Source organism: Heloderma suspectum, chromosome 6 (assembly GCF_057233095.1).
Source record: "Heloderma suspectum isolate Gila_16-S chromosome 6, 16-S_ref, whole genome shotgun sequence".
NCBI lineage: Eukaryota > Metazoa > Chordata > Lepidosauria > Squamata > Helodermatidae > Heloderma > Heloderma suspectum.
In genome coordinates this window covers 97,096,342-97,113,551 of record NC_139463.1, presented here as the reverse complement: position 1 = coordinate 97,113,551, position 17,210 = coordinate 97,096,342, and the positions used below count along the sequence as shown (strand labels likewise).

Genomic DNA, 17,210 nt, shown 5'->3' with positions numbered 1-17,210 from the left:
TCCCCTCTGATTTGAAAGAGAGGTGAAAAAATTCAATGTGATGATGATGATGATGAAATGATGAAGATGATGACGAAAAATAAGTAGCAGTACAACCCCGGGGTTCAAGACTGGTTGCCACATACAACTTCTGGTGTGGAAATCCTGCGCGGGGTGATTGTGAGGTTCGAAGGGCGAAGGAAAAGCATTCTGCGCGTGCTCAGAAGTCGCAAGGGGCGCTGCAACCCTGGGCTCACTTACCTGGCAGTAAGCCCCACTTGGACACAGTGGGATTTACTTCCAAGTAAATATGCATAGGTTTGCTGAGGGAAGGGTGATGTTGCCGCGTCGTTGCGCCGGCAAAGGGAGAAAGAGAGACGCGCGCCAGCCGGTCTACGTCCCGGGCTGTCATGGTAACAACTTGACCGCCTGAACCAATGGAGAAAGGGAGCTACGTTAACAGGCGCCCCGGGCATCCTCCGCGACCGCTCTAGGCCTGAATACGCGTTCTCTCTATGGTAACTTTGTATTTAAAACAACAAAACCTCTCGCCCTTTTCTTCCTCCGGGTTGATGACGAAGACGGAAGTGGAAGGAAGAAAACAGTGTCACCTGACAAAGGGGAACCCGGAAGCGGAAGTGGCGCGCGAGAGAAACTGGGAGAGCGACGGACAGACAAACCCTTCCTCCTGGAAGGGACCCAGGGCCGGGATGGTAAGTGACAGACGCACGAAGCCGAAGCGAGGCCCCCCCCCCCCGGTGTCCAGGGCCTCTTTCCTCGCCAGCCCCACCGGCCCCTTCCCTATTGAGGAGGGGCCATTCTCCTCCCCACGCCCCGTCCCCTCCCCAGGAGGGATGCTTCGGGCTGCCAGGTCCAGAGCCTGAAGGGGTTCACCTCTGCTGCTCATGCTGCAGGCCTGTGCACGCTTACTTGGGAGCAAGGGCCGTGGAACTGGCTGGGTTTTGCTTCCGAGGAAGATGCATGCGTAGGGTTGCGCGGCAAGGCTCGCGCAATACCGAGCATTTCACCTTGTGTGTCTTTTCCCTCCACAGTGGGGTAGTGAGGAGAGAAGCCACGACGTGCAAAACAGTCCATGCTATGCAATGCTTAAAGGAACAAGTGCTGCTAAAAGTAGGGAGCTGGCCACCCTAGAGATCTATGAAAAGCAGCTTCCCTCCTATCTGTTGGGTGAGGTGGGATGGGGTGCTTTGCCCTCCACCTCTGCATCTGTGTCATGTGCCATCTCCGAGCCTTCTATCAGTATTGCTCACTTCTCTAGTCACTCCTTCAATACCTGATTTATTTATTTGTATATTTATTTATATCCCCCCCCAAAAAAAAAAAACGTTCTGGAAGGGACCATAGCTCTGGTAGAGCATATGCTTTACATGCACAAAGTCCCAGGATCAGTTCTTGATACCTCTATTTAAAAGGGTCTCTTGGGTTGTAAGGATGAAAGACACCATTGTAAGGGTGACAGACACCTGAGATCCTGGGGAGCTCCTGCTATTCAGAGTAGTTTCCTTCTGTTCTTTTAGTCCACATTAGGAACATAGGAAGCTGCCTTATACAGAGTCAGACATTGATCCATCTAGCTCAGTATTGTTGACAGTGATTTGCAGTGGCTCTCCATTTTCAGGCAGGATTCTTTCCTAGTCCTACCTGGAAAAGCCAGGGATTGAATCTGGGACCTTCTGCATGCAAAGCATGTGCTCTGCCACTGAGCTATGACTCCTCCCCATCAGGACATTGTACTCCTGAGAAACTTGCCTTTCTTATTGCCGGTCAACAGGGTCTTGCCACATGGGATGATTCCCCTACAGCTTTTATCCCGTTCTTCACCAGTTACATCATCATGCCCTCCTATTTGCACTAGAGTGTCCTGCCGTCGTGGAATTTCACATTCAGAGAAAGATTCAGCATTTTGGAATAGGCAAACTGAATAGCATTTACTCTTAATTTAGAATTCAGATGCAGCTAAAGGGACGAGTGGATGGGAAAAATCAAGTACTGAAAAATGCTACTGAACTGGCCTAGTCTTTTCTAGAGGCATAAAAGGATGAACTTTAGAAGAGTATCTTCTCATGCGAGGGGACAAAATTCTATAAGCTGGAAAAAAAACTAAGCTGAATCTGCCGGCTTCTGCTCATCCTCATATTTAAGGTAGACATCTCTGTATAAGGAGCAATCTAAGTTTGCTTCTTAGCAAGGATTGGATGAACTTCTGAGAGTTAGTTCTGCTCTGGAAGGGCTAGGGCCCCCCTTGTGAAACCTTACAGTAGCTAGAAACAGGTGTATAATTTTGATCCAGAGCCTACTGAAACATGTGGATACTTGTGCAGTACGGTCCTCTCGTGTGGTTTTGTCATCTCAGAATGCAGATGAGACCATTGGTTTAAAAATGCAACAAACCAGTGGTTTGAAAATACAAAGGCAGCTTAGGTCAAAAGCTGCCTTTGTGTAGAAAGCTTGAAGCTTTCCCCCTGATGTGTAGGTGCCCCATGCAGAGGTGCTTTCAGGCAGGTAACTCCCCATGGGCATTGGGTCATCTATTCCGGGGTGAGCGAACTTCAGTCTTGCATTATCTCCCCCTCGTTAGAATCCTCATGGTCCACAAATGTGTGTGAAACTTCCAAAGCAATAAGGAATTCTCAGGATCTTTTTACAGTGATCCTGCCAGTGCACTCTTCCTCAGGAATATATCACCTTGCAGGCTTAGGCCACGATCCAGCTAGTTCGGCATTCTTTTCAGGAGTCCCAGTAACCAGCAGGCAGTTGCTTATCCATCAGTAATTTGCCAGTGATGTGTTGGAGGGCTGCATTCTAATTTATACCTGTCGCTGCCTTTTTCCTCTGAACTTCATTGTCCAGAATGGGCTATAAAGGAGTTTGGTTGAAAAGAATGGTTGATTCTTGCTTTATCACGCTTTTATGACTTAATAGTTTACCTGCATTCAATATTTGTGGGATGCCTCTTGGGTAAGAGATTCATCCTGAGATCTAATCCTGTCCTAAGATGCATCAGAAAACATGTTCAGCATCCTTTCTTTATGGAGGAAAGATGCTAATTTCTGAGCTTAACATTGAGTCTCTGTGAAATCAGTGATGCTGGTTGTTCTACCTAAAGATGAGAACCATCTGCACAGCTCCTAATCTGCTCACATCTGCCCTGAGCAGGATCTTATGTGATAGCTTTATGATTGTTCCAACTGTCTCCCCAATTCTGTTTGGGGCGCTGCAGCCTGGTTGCTCTTCTGGTGCCCTTTCCTTCCATTTAAGAATGGTGTGCATTCAGAGTTGGCTTTTCTACAGAATTCTTCAGAGTCCCTTGTGATGATATGAGACTGGGATATATCTGTGTAGTGTCTCATCCTTGGCTCATCAGCTTGTGTGAATGATTGGATTTATAATGGTGTTGCTGAGCTGTGATTTATTCCCTAGTTACACATAAAACAAAATAAGCCATGTTGGTCTGTAAGAAAAATGCCAAAATCCACAGTTAGGCTATGAAAACTTGCCCACAACTTTGTGCCTTTTCCCAATAAAGATATTGCCTGATGGTGCGTGTTGGAATTACTCCTCAGTGTCTGTGATGCTTGTCATAAACAGCAGTAGCAGCCCAGCAGATTGTTTTTTCCTCTTGTTGTATTTTCATCACAACCTCTCTGTTTCTCCTGCAGGTTATGAGGCCACTGGTCCCAGCAACAGCCCAGTCCTGGCGCTGGCCGTGTTGTCATTCAGCGCCCCCCGGGCGATTATGAACGGGAGCACAGTGCCCCTATCGCCGGTAGGGGGAGGGATGGTGGGAGAACCTGCCTCTCTCCCCTCTCCGGGCTGGCGGGAATTCTGCGAGGCGCATGCTCGCGCTGCTGCAGTGGACTTTGCACGTCGCTTCCGGGCCTTTCTTGGCGAGAACCCGCAGTTTGCCACACCAGGAGCTGAAGCTGCCTTCTCGCGCCGCTTTGCTGAGCACTTCCTGGAACATTTTGAGGCAGAAGTGAGCCGAGCCTACACCAGCGACTCCCCACCCCGGTGTGACATCGCCCCCTTCACAGGCTGCTCCTCTGCGCGTGACCTCTCAGAGACTTGTAGCGACTCCTCTGTCGCCTCTCCTGTGGAGCCTCCCCCGGGGCCACCCTCTGGCCTCTCCAGTAGTCAGTCGCGCAGCTCTGAAGACGTGTCTACCGTGGCGACGGTTACCGCCACCAAACCAAAGCTGAAGAAGCGCTTCTCCTTGCGCAACGTTAGCCGCAGCGTCCGAGGTAGCGTACGCGGCATTCTGCAGTGGAAGACCTCGGCCGAGTCATCCCCTGGTGGCGGAGATGGGGTGGCCACTGGAGCCAACAGTAATTCCAACTCTTCGGGGGGGGGTGACTCTGAGCGCTGGACTCACAGATTTGAGCGCCTGCGACTCAACAAAGCCTCCCCAGCCACCCTCCGAGTGGAACTGGCCAGTGTGCGGCGTGAGGGCCTACTGAACTACATTGTAGCTGACGATGGGTCTGGTGGGGGCAGCCGGACCCGCTGGCAGAAATGCCGTCTTCTCCTGCGCAAAGCGGGGAAAGGGGAGGGGGAGGGTTACCTATTGGAGTTCTACATCCCACCAAAGGTGAGCAATGGGCCATTGCATTAGGGCGGGAGAGAAGTAGTGGGGTGGAGAGAATTGGTGAGGGGAGCCAGGGGCTTGGTGTTCAGGGGTTCCTGGTGTGGGAGTGAGGAGTATTGTCACAACTGTCTCCTTACCTTCACCACCAGGCATCAAAGCCACGGGTCAGCATCGCCTGCTCCTGCGTAGTGGATGTGAGGACGACGACCCCCCTGGAAATGCCAGACAAGGAGAACACCTTTGTACTCAAGGTCAGAAAAAAGTCGGGTAGGGTCAGAGCAGTAGTGGCTTGGTTTGCCTGGCTTGATCAGCTGCTAATAGCCCAACGTATTTCATAGAGCTACTAAAAATATCTACCTATTCGGTAATAACTGGGACCATAGTACTGATGCACTGAGTGACTCTAGTCTTTGAACCAATTCACACATTACCCTCTCAGCAAAGTTATGCGTGGAATTGAACCCCCTCCTCCACCTGCACTAGCTTCCCAGAGAAAGGATCAGCGTCCTTTCAGCCAGCACCCAATACAGGTGATCCTGGCTGGAGTGTTAGCAATTGCCTACTCTTCTTCTCACCCCTCACTTCTGATAAGGCAAGATCTGCAGCTGCACCTTCACCCTGCAACTATACCTTCCCTCTCCAGCAGTACCTTGCTAGCTGTGTCAGTGACTGATCGTCCCAAGCAGGCAGCGGCTGCTGCTTCTTCTAGCAACTTCCCATGCCTTTGTGAGGGGAAGAGTACACCATTTTTTTTCCTCAGGGAGAGCCGACTCTGTGTAAAGCAGCCTTTCCCAACCTGGTGCCTGCCAGATGTTTTGGACTACAATTCCCATCATCCCTGACCATTGGCCTGCTGGTTGGGGCTGGTGGGAGCACCATGTTGGGGAGGTAAAGGTGTCCCCAGCCAGTCGTGTCTGACTCTAGGGGGTGGTGCTCATCTCCATTTCTAAGCTGAAGAGCCGGCGCTGTCCAAAGACGCTTCCGTGGTCATGCGGCCGGCATGACTGAACACCGAGGTGCACGGAACACTGTTACCTTTCCCGCCGAAGCGGCACCTATTTATCTACTTGCAATTTCTTGCTTTCGAAGTGCTAGGTTGGCAGGAGCTGGGACTGAAGACGGGAGCTCACTCCGTCACGCGGCACTCGGGTCTCGAACTGCTGTCCTGCCGACCTTCCGGTCTGCAATTCAGCGTCTTAACCACTAAGCCACCGCGGCCCCTATGTTGGGGAAGGCTGGTATAAAGCCACTTCTTCTACAAGAACTTGTAGCCAAACCAGGATGTGCACTCAGAGTGAGGGGGAGTATGGGAGTTTTGTGATCCCTGCACAGTGAATGGGGGTTCAGCCGGTGTAGTGTAAGTGAGCAGCAAAGAACATGGGGCAAGGTGAGGCAAGAGGTAAGTGGCTGCCGAAAGAGCTCTCCAGCCACTGTTGCCTGCATTGGCTTGCTTCTATCAAAGGACAAAACAGGCAGTGCGGGGCTTGATTCTCTCACCATTGACTATGTTGCCTTCCTAAAAGAGTAGCGTGTGGGTTGGCTCTTTGTTTTCAATTGTGCGTACATGTGTGTGTCCACTGTGACTCTTGAAGATGCTTTTCAACATTGAAATACATTTGGCTTCAACAGCTTGATGCCATTCTTGCATTCACCTATTCTTGCTTTTCTCACTGAGACATGCTTCCTTTGTTTTTCTTGGCTTTTGGAGGGCACACACAGATTGTAGAAGTAGGAGCTCCCCCCAGAGTGTTACACACTTACAGTTTGGCTCCTTTTTCACCCCTCTGCCCTCTTTCCACAGCTGTCGAGCTCCTTGGAGTATATCCTCGAGACGGTTGACTCACTGCAGATGCGCTCATGGCTGGCAGACATTCAGGAATGCATGGGCCTTGGGTACGTTGCACCAGGTCTTGGGAGAGGGCCGTAGCTCAGAGCTCCAGGTTAAATCCCCAGAATCTCCAGCTAAAGGGATTGCTGGTGGCAGGGGTGTTGCTAGGCTTGGACCTATGAGGCTCTGGCCCTGAATGTATTTCCCAGGGCCCCAAATCTTTTTGCCAGAGTTCTGAGTATCTGTCAATTGGTGCCAATGCAAAAAAGTTTTTTTTCTAAGTTTAATTGCCATGCAGGAAGCAATTTTCGAGTGGGATTGCAGCCAGGGAGGAGAGGGTTAACTCTCCACTTTCCACATGCTGCAACACCCCCCTCCCCCAGTCTTTCCCTGCATGGCAGTGAAGCTTAGAAAAAAGTGTTTTCCATTGGTTTGAGATGATCTGGGGCAGAGTTCAAATTAACAGAAGAATTTATTTTATTTGAGATTTGGATGAGTAATTGTTTGGCTTTGCCTCTTGTGAAATTTAAATAAATTCTAGTAATTATTTCTAAATTTGCCTACATAGACATACATTAGCATATGCAAATTTTATGCATATTTGTGTCCTATGGGTCTGTGCCCCGAATCTTTTAAATGCCTAGCAACGCCCCGGCTGGTGGTAAGACTAGGAATGCCCTTGGGGAATCATCGCCTGTCAGAGTAGATGGCACGGGGGGGGGGGGGGGGAACCTTGTTGGACTGCAACTGTCATCATCTCTGACCATTGCTCATCTTGCCTGGGGCTTATGGGAGTTGGAGTCCACAGACATCCAGAGTGCCACAGGCTCCCCATCCCTATAGGCAGATCAGGATGAGAGTAAGAGAGGAATAGGAGTGCTTTGATTCTTGCTCACTAAATGCAGAAGCAATCAGACCAAAGACCCAGCATTTCTGTTTCCAAGAGCAGATGGCCAGATGCCTCTGGGAAACTCACAAGTAGGGCATTTGTGTTGCAGCCTTCCCCTGTTAGTCCTCAGCATCTGGTACTCTGAAGTATACTGCCTCAGAATGTGGAGGTTCCCTTTTAGCTATTGCAGCTAATAGCGCTTTTCTCTGCAGAGAGAGCACCGATAGTCTGGAGCAGCCATGCATGAACCACTCAGAGAGCATGCCCAGCCGGGAGCTTCCCATGGTGCCGAGTGAGAGCAGTGAACAGCTCAGCCAAGGTACATGTCTGTCTCTCTCTCTCTCTCTCTCTCTCCCCCCCACGCGTGTGCACACACACACATCATTATGCCCTCCACAGTCCCTGAGCAAAAATTTCAACAACTACTTGAAGTTGAAATCTGCCACTTTCAGGCAGGCTTTGCCTGTTCCTTTTTTGTTTGCTGGGAGTTTCTTGCTGCGGAGGAGCCTTCAAATGTGCAGGTTCCCTACCTACATTGTGGCACAGAAATGGTACCACTTCTCCCCAGAATGGCAGTCTGTCATAGTAGATTGTATCATGTACCATTTCTGAACCAGTGCAGCATCTCCCAACAGTTACTTCGCCCACACACTTCTGAGTGTTCTCTCTTAACTAGCAGGCCTAGAAGCATGCACTTTAAATTGTAAGCTCATCAGGGCAGGGACCTGTCACCTCTTGCTCTGTAAAGTGACATCCACAGTGAAGGTGCTATATTAATTGGTGATAGTAGTAAATAAAAAATAATAGAAACTTGCTTTTTCTTTTCAATGAAAGCCAACATTCGGCAAATGCTTTCAGCGTGAGGTTTATAGGTTCCCATGCTTGACAGTCAGTATGCGTTCAAGAAAGACCATAGTGACTTCATTCCGTGACTAGGCTCATGTGTAGGACTGTCAACCCATTAAAAAGGATGGAAAGTATTCCATGTGGCATAATAAAGTGAAGCCTCCCGCTAAATCTGCAGCTATTCTATGTGGCTGCATTGGAGAGAGAGGTGAGACAGCGAGGCCCACTCCATTGGCCTGGCTGGGATGAATCGCCATTTGGCTCCTCCTCCTCTTCCAGAATTGTTTCCTGCAGTGGCACTCACATCATTAATGAAGTGGAATATATTTATTTTCCTCTACCCTCCCTGTCCCTTTTGTATCATGTCTATTAAATTAAAATCATGGCCTTCAAACTGAATCACCTTGAGGACGTTGACAGAAACACGATATAGAAATAGGTAAATCTCAGTGTTTTTCTAGTATCTGGGATATTGCTACCATAGCAGGCGGTGCGGGGGAGAACTAATAATCAGTTCAGCTTATCCTAGAACAGAGCAAGTTAAGCAGATTACTTTGTGATGTGGTAGCTCTTCTTAGAATCTGCTGAGGATCAGGACATCTCTGAAGCCTACATCTAAATCGGTACAATAAGTTGAGAAAAGTTACCATCCCACAGAGATTTTTGCCAGCTGCCTTATACATATGATGGAAAGGAAAAACAAAAGTATTTTTCCCAGTTAACAAAAGCTTCCTTTTAGTTGTCCTAAAGTGATCCTTACCCGACAAGACAAGTGACTATTGACCAGCAAGTGTGGTTAGAACTGTTGTGGTGTAGCGGCTTGAGTGTCCAAATAGGACTGAGGAGACCTGGCTTTGAATCTCCACGTGGCTGTGAAGCTTCCTGACCTTGAGCGAGTCACTATCTTTCAGTCTAATTTACCTACCTCACAGGGTTGCTGTGAGGATAAAATGGGGAGGGAGAGGATCATAGTGATGGTGATGCTTTTTTTTTAGTGGCAAGTTACACACACAGTAGCTTACAAACACAAACAAAATTAACACATGAGAAAAAATATGAGCTACAATTAAAAACGTCTATCCTTTCCTAATCCAACATAGAAAGGAAAGTGAAAACTCATTTTCCTGAATCTAAGCAGATGTAGATAATCAGCATTACCTGCTCAGCAAAGTTATGTCTTTTCCTTATATGGACTGGGACGAGACTAGGAATGCACATTGACCATTTAATGGGCTCCTTGGAGGAAGGGTGGGATAAAACTGTATAAAATAAAATAAAACCTAAGTCCAGATGTGTGCATACTAATCAGAGTTATAATCTAGAAATGGATTCTTCCCTTCTTTTATTTCCCCTACCATCTCTTCCAGTAATTAATGTATGGGTGTTAAGACTAGATTTGCCTCCAAATAATGACATGGTTTGTAGTATATAATGATACATCATCAACATTGTTATCAAGATTTGGGAGAGTGTGAGTTCAGGTTCCTATTTCATGTTTTCCCCATTTTCTTGTTCAATGATTTGTAAAAAATATTGTACATCTTAAGGGTGCAATCTTATGCATGTGTAGACAGAAATAAAGTCCTACAACTCCCAGCATTCCCCGGCCAGCGTGGGTGGCTGGGGAATGCTGGGAGTTGTAGGACTTTTTTTCCATCTAAACATGTATATGAATGTGCCCTAAATAAGTTTTTTAAAACAGTGTTTCCCCCAGCCTATGTTTTGACCAATTGGTTGATTAATTTGTATGTAAATACACATACACAACCACCACCACAGACTAGGGGTTGGCTCTCGATTTAGTCAAACTTAGAGTAGACCTATTGAAATCAGTGGAACTTAATTCTCATTAATTTTAAAGATTTCAAATTGTTGCAAGTTTTAACTGTAAGTTGCCTCGGGGGTTCTATTTGCGGCAGAACTCGACTCATACATTTATAAATAAAAAAATAAATTTGGGTCTCCTCTAAGTGTGACTAAATATGGGTCCAGCCCTGTCACTGCATTGTTGGAAGGAGAGGTGATTTTTAGTATTTCAGATTTTTCAGTCAAATATGTAGATGTGGGCTTCCTCCTCCTCTGGTGTGTACTTGACAAAATGTAGTCGTGTGCCTTTGAAAAGGAACGCATAAGATGTGTTAGAAGCAGCCCTGTACATGACCCCTGACCAGGTGCATCTGCTTTGTCTCAGGTGCCTATGGAGGACTGATGGAGCGCCCCTCAGCCTCCATGTCCCCTAGCTCGGTCTCCATTGCCGCCTCACACTTTGACTCGATGGAGCTGCTGCCACCGGAGCTGCCGCCTCGGGTGCCGATTGACGAAGGGCCGTTCCCCACTGGCCTTCTCCATACCACCTTCCCTGAAACCCCCGATACCACAGGTAACAGTTTGGTTCTCTTCTTAGATTCTGAGAGGGGTCTAGTGGGTAGAGCACCAGGCTGGAAAGCCTATTTGTGTGTGTGTGCTGAGGGCCACGTTCCCCTAGGGGCAATCCGTCATGGGTTGCATGCTGGCGGTGGAGACACTGGAGCCAGCAGGGAGCAGAGCCAGAGTCAAAAGCAGGCTGAATTTGCCAGGTCGTAGAATTAGGTCTTGCTCGCTCTCCCTCTCTCCTATGCACACACGCTTTCTCTTGCTCTCGCTCTGTCTCTCTGCCACCACGGCTCTGGGGATCGCATGATGTTAGGGTGAGAGCTGCCAGTTCCCCACCCCTGAGCTAGAGTGTTGTGAAGACGAGATACTGTGAAGATGAGATCCAGGATTCTCTGAATGGGTTCTGGGAGTCTCCTGCTGCCTCTCTCTCTGCCTCAGGTTCCTTCCTCTTCCAAGGGGAGCCCGACCCAGGTGGAGGAAGTCTTGGTGACACAGAGCACCCCCTCTCTGAATACCCTTGGTTCCACGGCACTCTGTCACGTCTCAAAGCGGCCCAGTTGGTATTGGCAGGGGGAGCCAGCAGCCATGGTGTTTTCTTAGTCCGTCAAAGCGAGACGCGGCGCGGTGAATATGTCCTGACCTTTAACTTCCAGGGGAAAGCCAAGGTGAGTGCAGGCGTGGGAATAACTCTTCAAGATGGGGGAGGGCAAGCAGGCAGGGGTCTGTGGGTGGCGAGTGGCCTTTCACCCGCCTTATTTTCCCACTGCTAGCACCTGCGCCTCTCCCTTAATGAAGACGGCCAGTGCCGGGTTCAGCATCTCTGGTTTCAGACCATCTTTGACATGCTGGAGCACTTCCGGGTCCATCCCATCCCCCTCGAATCGGGCGGCTCCAGTGATGTGACGCTCGTCAGCTATGTGGTTGCTTCGCAGAGGCTGCACGGTGAGCGTGGGAGGAGCGGGGTCCTGGGGTGGACAGAGCATAGACACCGTTGCCAGTCCATGTCATGCTCCATCTCCCACCCATCTTCTTCCATTGTGGCTCCAAACACCCCCCCCCCTCCCGCACTCCCCATCCGAGTCTTCTGCTCCAGCCCTGTGCAGTATGCATACGCCATGTGGGGGATAACCTGTCCCCTTCCATGTCTGCTCCTCCCTCTCTTCCCCCACCCCCAATCCTTATTTCTGATGTGGGCATCTCTGTCACAGGCCGGGACCGGGCTGGGAGCCGAGCACCAGTGTCTGGGTTCAGTGGGGACCCCGACTCGCCCCCCAACCTCATCTCCATCCTTGCTGCCGCCTCCGCGGGTGACTGCGTGTAAGTGTGCCATAGCTACCACGGGAGGAAGGCAGGGATATGAGAGCGTGTGTATGTGTCACGGTCCCACGCCATAGCCCATCGCTATCCAGGGGTTGTGCGAGTGTGCAGTGCCCACACCATCCACTGTGTCTGTGGCTCCAGGAGGCAGGGAAGAGATTTCAGAGGGAGGATGCCCCTTCTAGCATCTCCAGGTAGGGCTGGGGAAGACTGTAATCTGAAATCACGGGGGAGCTGCTGTTAGGTAGTGTGGACCGTGCAGCACTGCATCGGGGTGGTCAGACTCTGGGATTGTGGGATCAGCTTTCTTCCATAGAACCCTGTGGTCCACTAATCAGAGCCAGGTGCAGAACAATGGGAGGAGGCAGTGGAGTTGGCTACCTATTGCACCCCTGATCTGTACACTGTATATACCAAAGGTGGGGAACCTCTGGTCTGCGAGCTTAATGTGGTCTGCGGAGGTTCATCTGGCCCACAGAGCCTCCTGGAGGAATCCAAGGGGGTGCTGCAGGTCCTTCAGCATACAAGACTGCCTGTGCCTCCTTACAGCCACAGCTGCAATTAACATTATGGTGTCCCCCTGTACAACCTGACTGCATTAGATACAGCAGTACCTTGCACAACAATACTCTGCAAAAATACACAGACACCCTGAAATGTAGCGTTGCTCCCTCTTCTGCACCCTGCTTCAGCCCAACAATCTGCCAACTTCATGTGGCTGTTATGAGTCTGAATTTGATGGCCCAAACTCCTATGTTTTAGTTCAGAGGAAAGGCATACCGTTAGGACCACCTAAGGCCGAGGAAATGCAAAACAGGGCAATTCCTGCCTTCCGTGATCAGCATGGTTGTCTTAACTCTGTTCTTTGCAATGGAGCACTAAAAGGAGACTACAGCATTGAGAGAGTACCTGCCTCCTAAGCATGAGAAACATCAAAACAAGGTGGGTATGCTATGAATCCCGCTCAGTCTGTGCAGTTATTGTTTTGTGGCGGAGGTACAAGAGTAAGGCTTGCTTTTGAAATGCACACATTAGGTTTATAGGGAGCCTAAACAGTTTCCACTTTAAAAATTGGTACAGACCACTCAGCAAAAGTCTCTAGTGAAGCCAGTTGTCAGTTTTTTAGCTGTCTGCCATGCCTAGTTTAGGCTTGAAGTCCATCAAAAGGAAATGAAAAGCTTTAGGCGCGTGGAGTATTCAGCATCAAATACAAATGATTGGTCTGGTTACAACAATTCTGTAAGTACTGCCACTGAGCAATGCCAGAGCAAAAGGCTTCTGGAGATTTCATTCACATGCAGTATTTGATATTAGGTGCAGAACTGGGGATCCCGGAAACTCAGACTGTTGGGGTTTTTTTTCTTAATCTGACTGCAGAGGTGAGTGTGTAGGCAGTATCTGGTGAGTAGTTAGTGGCTGACTGGCTCAGAGCGCACGGGTCAGGAAGCAGAGCTTCAGCGCAGGCATATCAACGCTTGGGCCTCACCATGACGAGCAGGGCTTGATCGTTTTCAGTCCTTTCAGATGCGTTCTCGGCCTGGAGGGGATGTGTCAACACCAAGAAATAAAACAAAATCTGAAACGACACAATCCGCAAAGCTCACTATTTCACTTTGTTGTGTGGTTTATGACCAAATTCTCAAAGAAGCTGCTTCTTTGAAATCAAGAATTGGCTTGATGCTGGCAGCATAAATGGTGGACTGGAGTTGTTTGTGTAAGCTCCTGGATTGAAAATCACCATCTTAGTGGAGATAAGAAAGAGAACATTGGGTAGAGCAGCTTCTGCCTCTCTTCACCCTCTCTGCTGAGCCTTTGCATTGTCTCCATTTTTGGAAGAGGGAGTGCCTCTTCCCAAACGGTGCATGCTATAATACATTTGTGTATCACCTGAAAACAAAGAAAAAAAACCTCTCTTCAAAAAAAGCAAACAAAATTCTTTTCATATGCAAATTTATGCAGATTTAGTCAGTTTAAGATTAGCTGGCTAAGATTTTCTGAAAGGGTAAATCCTTATTATCAGACATGTTATCTAACAGATATGAACCACAATAAATGTTTTGAATACAGTATTATGCAGAAGCAGAAGAAGTTGTGCAAAGTAAGCAAATGGATGCAAGTGTGCAATTTTGCATAACTTCGTTAAGTCACACACAGTCATTCAGCAGTAGGCACTGTGGTGTCATCAAGCCTCTACCACAGTGAGGGCGATAGAAGGCCGTTCTGCCATAGTCCTTGCCCACCAGGCAGTCTCCAGATGACAGCGTTTGAAGTGCTCTGGCTACTGGATATAGACAACATCAGCGTTGCTCTCGGAAAGCCATCTTTAAAGAACTTTGGTGGGGAGCAGCCCCCTGTTCTGGAGCAGACATGGTACAATGTTGGGGCCCCTCCAATGACTCACAGTGTCCTCCATCCCTCTTCTTTTCCTAACCCTACGCCATCCTGTCTCTTTGTCTGTCTGTCTCTTTCTGTTCTCTCCACAGAACCGAACACCTCTCGTAACCCGCCGCCGCCTCCACTCCCCCCAGCTCGGCCACCTCATGCTCCCCCTGACCAGGGATTGCTGGAGGCTGAGGGGCAGGTTGAGGAGGAGGGCCGGACGGAGCCAGAGGTGGATGAGGGAGCAGCCGCAAGAGGAGGGGGCTCCCTTCCCCTGCCGGAGGAGTCAGAAGGACGAGCCAGGGCTGTGAACAACCAGTACTCCTTTGTTTGAGTCTCATGGAGATGAGAGAGAGAGAGAGAGAGAAGGGGACAAGCCCTCATTGCACCCATCACCAGATGGAGATCTAACCCTGACTCTGGGTACAAGATGGGCTTGAATACCCAGTAGAACTGTAGACTTTGCTCCAATAACCTTTTGAGGTGGGGACTGGCCTTACCCCCTGAATTTTCCCCTTCCCTTCAGAATGGGGAAACGTCACTTCTGCTCACACCTAAAGTGTAGGTACGCTACCCCCACTCCTGGTTTCTCATGTTCCCAACATGCAACAGCTCTGTACACACTACTTTCCCCCCATTTTGATTGCTAAGAAATGGCCCTGCTCTTCCCCCTCTCATCCTTCTTCCCTGAACCTGCAATTGGGCAGGAGTAATAGCTCACTGGAAACACTACATGGGGGCAGGGGAGTGGTGCCGTCCCTCGGATAAACTCTGATTCCAGACACAGTCATTTGCACCCCAGCCCTTGCTGAAAGTATGGAGTCTCCGAATGTAACGCCCTCTCCCACCCCATCTCTCTGGGGAGTGGGGAGAGGAAGGTTAGCTCCCTCTTCCCAGCTCAGAAATATATTTATATTCTTTCGTCACTCTCCTCCCCACCCCACCCTTGGCTTGGGGACTGGCCTCACATTATAAAGTCTCCACCACTACAGATAAATTAAACAAATTATGAATATATACCTTCACAGATACTGTCCCCCTCCTCTTGTTCCTGCTGCACCCACCCTCTTCTCCTTAAGATTTATTTTTCTACTGTGGACTAGTTGGACTGCTCAGGCCCTCTCTGTCTCTTCAATTCTCCATCTTTTTTTTAATTTTACTCTGAGGTACCGTTTGTTCATCTGTGTCTTTTTTTGTTTTGTTCTGTTTATTTTTTGGGAGTTTGTATGAAAATAAAGGAAACATCATTTTACCTTTTAAAAGAAAAATGGTGATTTAAAAGAAAAACAAACACAGCAAGCTAAATGTAAAACAGGGGTGGGGAACCTCTTCCATCCAGAGGGCCAAATTCAATTTTGGAGACGCTCGGGGGAGGGGGGGCACAAGAGGCAGGGCCAAAAAGGCAATGAATGCCAATATATTGGTAGCTTAAAGCTTGGGGGGGGGGGGGGACTGGATAAAAGCTGAGAAACCACCAAACAATTGGTTGTTGGGAGGGAAAGGGGTGGGGCCAGGACCATTTGGCTTTTTAGATTCTTGTACTTTTGAATGGAGTAATCATTTGGTAGCTGGCTGTTGATATGCTCTGATGTCATTTTTCTGCCCTGATCCACTAATATTGAGTTAGATTATGATAATGGTTTGCATTATATAGTGCTTGAGTGTGTTCAAAGTGCTTCACAGACATTTAAGATTGTAGATGGAAATGTACCCCTTCTTAATGCTTCCTTGCAAGTAGGAAACTAGCACTGCAAGAAATAGGCTGGGCTGGAACCTCTCTCCTTAAGCTCTAGATTTATGGGGGGTTTCCTTGTGGGGGGGGTATTGTTGTTTTTTTACAAGGGGCAGCATTAAAAAATACTAACCCCTTCTGAAATCGGAAGCAGTACAGTCCACCACTTCACTTGCTGCCTATATAGACCCCCACAACAACAAGCCTGAAAGGAAGGCCAGTAGTGCCCCTATATTGGGTGGGAACTATGGGACTGGAAGAATAGGAGCTTGCCTAAGGCTACTGAGTGAGGTTGTGCCAAAGGCCAGATTAAGAATGGGGCACTTTCTGGTTTGTTGCTCAGCCACTACATTCGTTCCTCAGCAGAAACATCCGAACAGAAGCAGGGACTGGCTTCATTTCTGCTTGAGGGGAATGGGGGAGGAAATTAGGGCAGCTTTGCTGATGAGTCCACACATTTTAATCCACCTTCCCCACACAGACCTATGTTTTTGGCACATCAGCAGCTGGGTTGGAAAAAAAACCCCAATTGGCATTTACAGGCTTTGGTGTGCAGTATAGCTAAAAGTTGCCTACCAGCTTGTGTAGAATGGAGCTTCTAATTTGGGTCAGCTCAAGACATTCTGCTGTCTGAGGCAGAGCAACAAATAGTGCCCCTCTCAGAAGTTAAGTTGCAAAGTACCTAAGACAGGACCAGTTGTTTTTGCAGCTGAGGCAAAAAATTCCACAAGTGCCTCTTCCCTCCCTACTAATAAAAATACAATAATAATCATCACCATTTTCTGCTCTTTTGTGACACCCATCAGATGCCTGAGGCAGCTACCTCAGTGTCTAACAGTAGAGCTGGTCTTGTGGAAAAGCTATAGCCCAGGAGGCTCGGGTGGAGGTATGTCCCTAACTCCCTTGAAAAGGATGGGAGGTAGAAAATGGGTTATGCCAGGACTTTCCCTTATGGCTTTGGCTGTTGTCTGTGGAGTGGACCACTGTGGGAGACTGGCAAACTTTGTTGGCTCAGTAGTGACACAGTATTGTAGGCCAAGTGAAGGAGGCCAGAAGCAGCAGAATTCAGAACTGGCCACTGGTAAACTGGCAAATTTTACTTGGAAATGAAGCAGCACTATATGTAGTTTGGCCAAAAAGGTAGGTAGGGTGAGGAAAAAAATATCCTGCTCCTTAGCCAAAAAGGCTTCCAGAATAGTTTACATAGAATCATTAAAACAAGATGGTCCCTGCCTGCAAGCTTACAATCTAAAAAGATGTG

The 17,210-nt window shown here is 48.6% G+C and overlaps 1 protein-coding gene across 3 annotated transcripts; it reads left to right on the top strand.

Moving 5' to 3' along the window:
* The first annotated feature begins 616 nt into the window (after positions 1–616).
* Positions 617–16,724, top strand: SH2B1 (SH2B adaptor protein 1). Of its 3 annotated transcripts, XM_084805366.1 has the most exons (10): positions 617–692; positions 3,660–4,588; positions 4,735–4,836; positions 6,387–6,478; positions 7,515–7,621; positions 10,340–10,528; positions 10,960–11,186; positions 11,292–11,463; positions 11,730–11,838; positions 14,322–16,724. In XM_084805366.1, the coding sequence occupies exons 2-10, from the start codon at positions 3,737–3,739 to the stop codon at positions 14,338–14,340; spliced, it is 1,869 nt and encodes a 622-aa protein (XP_084661492.1). In that variant the 5' UTR covers positions 617–692; positions 3,660–3,736; the 3' UTR covers positions 14,341–16,724. The 3 variants fall into 3 exon arrangements, with proteins under 3 accessions (XP_084661492.1, XP_084661493.1, XP_084661491.1); XM_084805367.1 differs by having other exon boundaries at positions 11,292–11,838; positions 14,322–15,475; XM_084805365.1 differs by lacking the exon at positions 14,322–16,724 and having other exon boundaries at positions 11,292–12,012.
* Positions 16,725–17,210: the final 486 nt, after the last annotated feature.

Excerpts from the sequence above, each read along its gene's own strand:
- SH2B1 (XM_084805365.1), top strand. The coding sequence starts at position 3,737 with ATGAACGGGAGCACAGTGCCCCTATCGCCGGTAGGGGGAGGGATGGTG. Across the intron at positions 10,529-10,959 it reads TGAAACCCCCGATACCACAG|GTTCCTTCCTCTTCCAAGGG; the intron begins GTAACAGTTTGG and ends TCTCTGCCTCAG. Across the intron at positions 11,187-11,291 it reads ACTTCCAGGGGAAAGCCAAG|CACCTGCGCCTCTCCCTTAA; the intron begins GTGAGTGCAGGC and ends TCCCACTGCTAG.